Source organism: Ruditapes philippinarum, unplaced genomic scaffold (genome assembly GCF_026571515.1).
Source record: "Ruditapes philippinarum isolate M1 unplaced genomic scaffold, ASM2657151v2 ctg4862_1_1_1_1, whole genome shotgun sequence".
Taxonomy (NCBI): Eukaryota; Metazoa; Mollusca; class Bivalvia; order Venerida; family Veneridae; genus Ruditapes; species Ruditapes philippinarum.
This window is the reverse complement of record NW_026860663.1, coordinates 101146-111304: the sequence shown is the minus strand read 5'-3', so window position 1 is coordinate 111304 and position 10159 is coordinate 101146. Positions and strand designations below refer to the sequence as shown.

Here is a 10159-nt window from a genome sequence, read left to right as displayed (position 1 = left end):
TTCATGATAATAACCATTCCATTACAAAATCCATTCTGCATTGTTTTAACACTTCATTATCATTTAGTTAAAAACCTTGGTTATAAATGAGCGCAACTCATTGTTGATTATTCATACATAAACTGAATAATGTCTTATATGTTTGTATTAAACTTGAAACAGTATGAATAAAAAATAGGGTTTTCTTAATATTTGTTATCTATATTTTTGTAGATCCTCTTGTCATGTGGTTTATGTCGCTGACTTTGGACCTCTTGCCCCTTGTTGCCAAGGTTCGAATCTTGTCAGGGAGGTTGGATTGTTTCTGGTGCTTGATCATATGATCATATCTTAATTACTACTAATAAAGTACTAATGAACAGTGTGGTACTTATTTTTGAGTCTCCCCTCTTGTGGCTAAGGGGTTGACTTGAGCAATTGAGGAATAAGAATTGCAGCCACGTTTATTCCTGCGTGATGGTAAGAAGCGATTAAATGGAGTTGTATGTATCTCTTAGCTCCAGCAGGTCAGGTGGACTTGACCTTTGAAGTTTGTAACACCTTAGGTTAGTCAAAATCACTTTTCTTATTTGCACCATGTCATACTGTGTAGTTGCGCTGTAAAACAAACAAACACAAAACTTGAGGGTCTCCTTCTACCAGCAATGCTGGAAAACTGACTAGAAAAGGAATAAACATAGATATTTATCTTTGACCATTCTGAACTTCATTATGTTACATTTTAGCATATGTTACTAAAAGCACCACCAAATGTCAAACTAGAAATATGTCCAGAGGCCAGCCACAGATGCCCATATTTAACTCCATTGTTTTTGTCAGTTTATCCAATGTTGACATCTTGATTTTGCCCCAATATTAAGAATTTCAAATCCCAATTTTATATCTTGAAGTATGCTTACAAGAAATTAAAAACAAGCAAAACCCCAGATGCTCAACAACACATGCTGATCAACAGTCCTGTAAAGTTTTATGACTCCAGGTTAAATCCTTTTTTAGGTACGCAAGACACAAGGGCAAAAACTAATCCCCCCATAGAGTAGGATAAAAATGTCAAACAAAAAAGTTATCGTTATTTCAACCATTTTAACTGTTTTCCCATAATCTATTTTCTGCCAAAACAAAGTCCATTGACATGGGTCATCTGCAATAAATAACCAGATCATCCGGTCCATTGCAGTAAAACACTCTCAACACAACATATTGGATAAACTCTCATAAAGACGATTTTTCTATGTTCAGGATGACATTGGTTATCTGGGATAAAAAAAAAGACCTGTCTGCTGACAGCATAGACTCCACTTTTCTCAATGCTGGATAATGAGATGAAATGAGTGCATATTTCTGACCAAGTGCTTGGCAAAATTACCAGCCCTTGATATTCAACCATAAATAATAACAAAGGTGTTGTGAAAAAAAGTGAAATTGCAATAGCTTGACCTTCAAGGTCATTTATGAGTCAATGTCAAATTTATTTTGATCTTAGAAATCTTGTCAGAAAGGCTCATGTAGTTGTATCAAAGTATGAAGACAATCCATTCATGCATCACTATGTTATAGCAAACTGTAGCAAAAATCAAGCAAATTTAGGTCAAGGTCATTTGGGAGTGAAGGTCAAGTCTTTCTGAAGGTCTTGCCAAATGGTTGTTGTGTTTAATATGATGATGACGACCATTTAGAAATAATTTTAAAAATGTGACCAATATGTTGGATTGTGAACAGGGACAATACCTTGACTGTAGCAAAACGAAAAATTCTATTAAAAACTTAATAGGATTTTTTAATATTAATGTGGTTTTTCCTTGACAGATTGTTCATTGTTTCCCAATTTATAACAATATTTTATGTTCAATAGGAAAGGATGTGAACAAGTGTAGGATTTCCGTAATGTTAAGTGTCTCTTCTGACACATACTTGTCACTTCTTTAGAAGTTCGATAAAAAATTTCTCAAATTTGAGTATCAATTAACCTATTTGCCTTATAACTTATACAACTGAAATATAATATGGCCTCGGATTAAGAAACAGAGACAAGGAAATTGTTACAGATGCAGTAAAGAATACTAAAGAAACAACAAAAAACAACGAAACAAATAAGACATTATGATGAATGGCAATAATGTATGCAAAGATCAAACTGGACAGGGCATGAATGTATATGAGCAAATAAACAGACAAAACACTGAAACCCTGGAATATGACTCTATTAAAGTTTCACATTCTGGAGATAAAAGTGATCATCCGAAAACAGTTTTGTTGACACAAAAAGTTTTGTTATGTGGTGTGATTCTGAATATGGTTATACTAGTATCTTTTCTTACAGTGGGATCCATCATTGTGATGGAATTATCTAATAAAGGTTTGTGTCACCGTCGGAATATTGTTTCTTCATGTTTTAACTGTGGTTGGTTGAGGTAATGTGGTTTGACTTTAATACATGTAGTTTATGACTTGATTTTCATACCTATGTTAATAGACGGTTCAGACCTGGTTATATATGTAGAAACATAATAGCTGTATCAAAGATATTCTGAAAAGGGGCGAACCCTCCAATCCCTATCGTTGGAATCCAAAGTAAACATTTTATATAAACATTGTATAATACATTAAATACGGAAACTAGCTGGTATACGGTAAATATTCTGGGTTACGCCCCCCTCCCCCTCCAAAAAAACAACATTTTAACAACAAAAAAAAACAGTTAAATCGCAGACGTGGTTTGGGTCGGTTCATAATTAAAATAGTAACATCACACCCAAAGCACCGGTTTCATCCTGTAAGACTTTGTCAGTGCAAAAACAATTTTACTGTACAAATATAATTTTAATTGGCAATATTATCGTTTTGCATGGTATGAAATTACAACTGATAATTCAGTTTCATATACCTTTTTTCCAGTTTCAATCCTGTCACAGCGACTTGAAGCATCAGTTGTTACCGTACATACTCCAGCAGTAAAACAAAATAGCACATCAAAAACTGGTAATGACTTTATTATTCTTAAAACTTTTTCGTTCAAAATTCAAATAAAACTATTGCTATTTCAATTAAAAGGGTGGTAATTAGCTGATGATTTATTTTAGCAACTGTATATAAACAAGGTTATCCCTTATTTAAACTTCTTGAGCCAATTCTGTCACATTAAAAATACCGGAAATATACTGATTTAGGACATAAAGTGTAATATAGTATCGTACTGCATTCCCTTGCTCACTTCTTGCTTTGATTTAAAGTGTAATAAATCAGGGTCTTTCAAATAGAATGGTCTGAAGTCGGACCAATTTTACGAAAAACAGATGTCTCAGTTGACTCACGTGATTAGGTTATCTATTTGAAAGACCCTGAATAAATGCAGCAATACTGTATTGCACTGCATTGTAATACAATAACTCGCTCACTCCTTGCTTTGACGAATTAATATGCTTTCAAGTGTAATCAAGGCAGCAATGTTGTACAGCACTACAATAACTCGCCCACTTATTGCTTTGATTTGACAAATATGCATTAAAGTGTAATAAATGCAGCAATACTGTATTGTACTGCAATAACTCGCTTACTCTTGCTTTAATTTGACTAATATGCTTTGTCCTAAAAAATCTCTACAAACCAAATGAAGGATAAAACATTTTTCTTGTTAAAACTATTTTATTACTCAATGAAATTAGAATGTTAATTTGAAAGAAAGAAAAAAACAAAGATGTTTGTCTGTAGAATGTTACACGGTTCATGTCTGTAGAATGTTACACGGTTCAGTCGGTCTAGAGAGCCATCTAGAAGATATCATCCAAGTTCGTAAAGTAAGTATAAAATGACAAAAAATGGCTTAAACAGGTCTTCTTGGCAGAAATTACTTACAACATAAATAAATAATCACCTTTAGACAAATTTCTCGCAGTAAAATTGAAGCCAATTACTTTATACCTATTTGAAGTGGTAATTTTGTTTTTGTTACTTTTTCAGGACACCGCGTGGCTTTCACCGCAACGCACGCTAATGGTTCAGCTCCAATTATTTTCACAAGAAGTATATATAACGAAGGTGGTGCGTACGACAACAGGAATGGAATATTCACATGTCAAGTTCCGGGATTTTATTACTTTGCATACACCTTATCCAAACAGTTCGGAGATGATATCGACTTTTTATTATGTCATATATGTGTTAACAGGGTGAACATGGTTGGAACAATGCATGATCCGTATGACAGTAATAGTGATAATAATGGCTATTCCATGTCACTATCTGGAACCTTTCATCTAGAAGCAGATGACATTGTCTTTGTCCACTGTGATACGAAGACGGGCTTTAGTGCGTTTATCAGTTACCTGTGTTCATTCACGGGATTCTTAGTGACTGCAGATGATTGATTTTCAATCAAACGTTAATAAACCTGTTATACCTCAGTAAACTTAAATATACAGTCTTCTACATTTATATATACAAAAAGGTTGGGCCAAACATATTGAATGCTTTTTAGCTCGACTATTCGATAAGAATAAGTAGAACTATTGTAGTCACCCGAGCGTTGGCGTAACTTATGTTAAAGTTTTTGTAATACCTAAAATATTTTCAAAGTCCATTGACATATGGCTTTGAAATTTTGCACACTTGTTCACCATCATGACCCCAACCTGTAGACAGGAGGAGGTAACTCTATCAAACATTTTGACAGAATTATGCCCCTTTTTCGACTTAGAATTTACGTGAAAGTTTTTGTAATACCTCAAATATTTTCAAAGTTCATCAACATAAGGCTTTGAAACATGTTGAAATTTTATACTCTTCTTTGAGAGCATACTGTAATAGGCCTATAACTGTAATATGGATTTAAAGAAAAAATTTGCCTTTTTCTTTACTTAGAAAATTTTACCTTTTAATCAAGGCTTTTTTTTACTTTCAAGCAAAGAATAGTCGAGCTTTGCTGTCCTACCAACAGCTCTTGTTAACATAGTCAACTGAATTATAAATGTTTTTATCGAGGAAACCGATTTAGTAGGTCACTTGACAACTTTCTAATTAATATACTGAAGAGGAAGATAAAAAGTGACTTCATGAATTACCTGTCATAAGGGAACACCTACATAGAACCTTATATGAGATACCTGGATAGCTTCCTTACATAAATTCAATCCCCGATGGGATTCGATCAGCAAGTTATTGACCTTAAGTTTTTTAACACTCAGTCTAAGCCCTCGAAAGCCACAATACCTTTCGAACGATAAAGATATATCTGTACAGTATGGGGATTGTTCAAAAAGTAATGACTCTGGCTCCACTGTTCACAAGTTTATGTCCTCGAAGGCGGCATATTAAAATCGCACCGTCCGTCTGTGCATCCCACTTACACAACATTCATTATTTAGTGTCCGGACTGTAATTTACCTATGCATTTATTTAAAGGACCCATTATGATAATGTGTTGCATCTAAGACCAATGTTCCTACCTCAAATGTTAAGGTCACACTTAAGAGTGAAGGATTAAGTTTAAAGGTACAAACAGTCGTGCCCGAACTAGAACTTGTCATGCATGGAAGGATACTTAAATAACCTAGCATACATGTCTACCATAATGATCAAGAATATGTGTGGCGTCTAAAACCCATGTCTCTACCTCAAATGTCAAGGTCACACTTAAGTTGGAAGGTTCACATTCTCACAATTGAGAGTTTAAAGGTACAAACATTCGTGTCCGAACTGTTACTATGGAAGGATATTAAAATAACCTAGCATACATGTCTACCATATCAAGAATACGTGTCCAGTCTTAAGACCCATGTCCCTTTCTCAAATGTCAAGGTCACGCTTAAGGTTGGTGGTTCACATTCTCACAATCCAAACTGTAAATGAATTCAATATGTGACAAGTGTCAATCTTTCAGTATTTTCCTGTGATCTATGCTTTCCTGCATCATGTTACTACAACCAGGACTCGTGGTAATGAAGCGAGTTAAAAAAATTTTTTATCTCAAGTCTCCGACAAAATTCCTAGGAGTCGGTCACTCTCCACTCTTACTTTTGAAGTATAATTGGATCTAAACCGGTATGGACTTGTAACGTGAATGAAATAAGCGATTGAAAGTATTCAATACAAGAAATCTTACGGGTGAAATGGAAAGGCAGGCATCATCATGTTATCTTTAAACATGATAATTATGTGCAGTAAAATAAATAAAGGATCTATAAACGCAGGATTTATTTTCATGAGTGGTATGAAAATAAATATTTTATGAGTGGCGACAGCAAAATGAAAAATAAAACCTGTATTTATCGAAAACAACTTGAATTTTCTGTTCTTATATACAGTTTTCTTACTATTTTTACAATTTGAAAGATTTCCTCATGGCTGAATTTAGAAGTAGTCAGTGAAAATACGAAAATTAGTTTCACTGCAGTGAAAAATATATTTTTAAAGAGAAAATAAGGGAAATGAAAATACCTATTTTATTTCATCAATATTTCATTGATAAGTATGGAATTGAATAAATTTATTGTTGCATTTACAGATCTAGCATTGATCATAATTTTGGACTGAAAGTCCTTAGATCCATACCTCAATCTTTTGAAATAGCACAATTTTATGCTTCATATAAAACGTCACTGAGGCAGGGGACGTTCATGGTCAAATGAAGACTTAAAAGGAAATTTGTCATGGAAGTGCATGTATTTATCATAAAAGTGCAGTGAAGTTCGTTTCCAGTTGACTTTGCAGTCATTCCTGGGTGATTTTAAAATGATTTGGTATGTGATGGCATCCAGACCTCGTAATGTGAATTATTCACAATTCTGCCATTCCTTGGGATAAAAATGTTGAACATAATAATGACATTTGGCATTTCCAGAACTCCAGATCAATTCTGTCTAAAGATGTTTCATGCTTAATAAAGTCTAAACTCTAGCTATTTGGGTTTTTTCAAAGAAGATTTTTAAGTTTTTGCTATACACATATAAGGAAAATCAATGACCCCCTGATGCAGGGCCAATTTTAACTCTAGGGCTTTTATTTGAACAAACTTTGTAGACACTAACTGGAAGATGTTTCATGCTTAATATCTAAACTCTAGCTATTGGGTTTTTTCAAAGACTTTTTAAGTTTTTGCTATACACATGAAATAATTAATGACCCCCGGTGCGGGGCCAATTTTGACCTAAGGGCTTTTATTTGAACAAACTTTGTAGACACTCACTAGAAGATGTTTCATGCTTAGTATCTAAACTCTAGCTATTTGGGTTTTTTCAAAGAAGATTTTTTTTAAAGTTTTTGCTATACACATAATTATAAGGAAAATCAATGACCCCCTGGACAGGGCCAATTTTGACCCCAGGGCTCTTATTTGAACAAATTTGGTAGACACCCATAAGAACATGTTTCATGCTAAATATCTTAGCTCCATCTCTTTGGGTTCTTTAATAGCAGATTTTATAAGTTTTTACTATATGCATATATGGAAAATCAATGACCACCTGGGACGGAGCCAATTTTGACCCCAGGGCTTTTATTTGAACAAACTTGGTAGACACCCATTAGAAGATGTTTCATGCTATATATCTTAGCTCTAGCTCTATGGGTTCTTTAAAAGAAGATTTTATAAGTTTTTACTACATTTTTGTACATGCATATATAGGGAAAATCAATGACCCCCTGGGGCGGGGCCAATTTTGACCCCCGGGCTTTTATTTATACAAACTTGGTAGACACCCATTAGAAGATGTTTCATGCTAAATATCTAAACTCTAGCTCTTTGGGTTCTTTAAAAGCAGATTTTTTTAAAGTTTTTACTATATGCATATAGGAAAAAAATAATGACCCCCGGGGTGGGGCCAATTTTGACCCCAGGGCTTTTATTTGAACAAACTTGATAGACACTCACTAGAAGATGTTTCATGCCAAATATCTAAGCTTTACCTTTTTGGGTTTATTAAAAGAAGATATTTTAAGTTTTTTCTATCGGTTGCCATGGCAACCAGAGTTCTGCATGGAATTAAATTCTTTCAACAATTTTTAAAGGTGACCACCAAAGGAACATTCCTGTGAAGTTTGGATGAAATTGGCTCAGTGGTTTATGAGGAGATGCCATTTAAAGTAAAAGTTTACAGACGCCAGACGAAAAGCGATCACAAAAGCTCATCCCGTCACTTTGTGACAGGTGAGCTAAAAAGTTATGGACCGAACACAAAATATACCCTTAAACAGACTATGTTAATCTTTTACCTCAAAGTGTGACCTTGACCTTGGAGGTAGGTGACCTATTGTTGCGCATTACACATCATCTCATTATTGTGAACAATTGTGGCAAGTATTTACAAAATCCCTTCAAAGATAAGAAAGTTATAAACAGGACACTACATATACCCTCAAATAGACAATGTTGACATTGAATGAGCAAGTGCGACCTTGACCTTGGAGGTAGGGGTCAGATTGTACGCATGACACATCGTCTTATTTTAACAAACATTTGTGCCAAGTTATTTCAAATTCCTTTGATAAATGACAAAGTTATGGACCGGACATGAAATATAACCTGTAACAGACTATGTTAATATTTGACCTCCAAAGTGCGACCTTGACTTTGGAGGTAGGTGACTGGTTGTTGCGCAGGACACATGTTCTCATTACTCTGAGCAATTGTGGCAAGTATTTACAAAATCCCTTAAAAGATAATAAAGTTATGAACCGGACAGGACATATACCCTCAAATAGACAATGTTGACCTTGAATGCTCAAGAGCGACCTTGACCTTGGAGACAGGGGTCAGATTGTTGCGCATGACACATCGTCTTATTATAACAAACATTTGTGCCAAGTTATTTCAAATTCTTTTGATAAATGACAAAGTTATGGACCGCACACGAAAGTGTGACGGACAGACAGATGGACAGAGCCTATTTCTATATCCCCTTTTTCTTTGAAAAGGCGGGGGACAATAACAAGTTATCACGAGAACAAAGTTGACACATTGACTGAAAATAGAGTCCATATGTGTGTAAAACGTAGTGATTTCATGGATTCTCTATTTGCTAAATTATGTTCAATGTTAAATGCATTTAATTTAATGTTAAAAACAGGTTACTCAAAGTATAGACCATCTTATGTTTGAACATTTACACCATAAAATGTCTTCGCTAGTAAAATAAACACTTGCATAGGCTCAAATAAAGTTCATTATAAAAAAACATACCTTGGTACTGTTAACTGTATCAAAGTCAAACTCTTTGTCCAGATTTCTGTTTTAATTAAACTTTGCTATTTTTTTTTATATATAAAAACTTAATGGAGATACTGAAAGGACACATTACCTTTCTTAAACCACAGGCACGAGTATCGGACCTTGGATGAAAATATATGACCAGATTGATAATAAAACCTGTGTTCATCTTAAAAGTGTCAAAAAACCCCCCAAAAAATGACCCCCTTTAAAATATACTATAAGTTAAGAGTACACCTGATACACACGAGATTCGAGTTTCAAACATTTACACGGTCTTTCAATCGCTTTCTACGCCATTATGCATCCTTGTGTGAAACGTTGCGGTTTCGTTGCTATTGGCCAATCAGAAGACTCGTTACAAAATATCGAACAGCTGATTGACAATGGCGTTGAAAGGAATCTAAATACCGTGGAAAGGTTTGAAATTCGAATTTTACGTGTATCAGATGCTACTGACGGGTGTGAGTGGTCCAACTTAATGTATTTAGTAATATTATTTAGTAAATTCAAGTGATTTTGACCCGTACTCAGCTGACAAACATGTATTAGTCTATGTTTACGTACCGAATCGTTGTGCCGCAATTCTGTCTACCAAGGATTTTTAGCACGAATTCGCTCGTTTCCCGATAGATATTTCATGAACGGGAAGGGCTAGAGACTTGGGGTCGGTCTCATTTGGAAGCTTAATACAAACGTGAAATAGTGATAAAAGTCTTTTTTAATTGTCTGGCCAATTGTTTTCACAACGGCTCGGGAAATGAATCCCTTGCTCGTAGACTCGAATCTGGAGTTTTCGGCCTTCTCTAACTTATAGTATATTTTAAAGGGGGTCATTTTTTACAATTTTTTTTTTGGTTTTTGACACTTTTAAGATGAACACAGGTTTTATTATCAATCTGGTCATATATTTTCATCCCAGGTCCAATACTCGTGCCTGTGTCTTAAACTGGTACACAA

At 34.6% G+C, this 10159-nt stretch overlaps 1 protein-coding gene across 1 annotated transcript; it reads left to right on the top strand.

Moving 5' to 3' along the window:
* The first annotated feature begins 1778 nt into the window (after nt 1–1778).
* On the top strand, nt 1779–4417 carry LOC132712960 (C1q-related factor-like). The gene is made up of 3 exons (XM_060695398.1): nt 1779–2356; nt 2896–2979; nt 3958–4417. The coding sequence occupies exons 1-3, from the start codon at nt 2101–2103 to the stop codon at nt 4362–4364; spliced, it is 747 nt and encodes a 248-aa protein (XP_060551381.1). The 5' UTR covers nt 1779–2100; the 3' UTR covers nt 4365–4417.
* The last annotated feature ends 5742 nt before the right edge of the window (nt 4418–10159 follow it).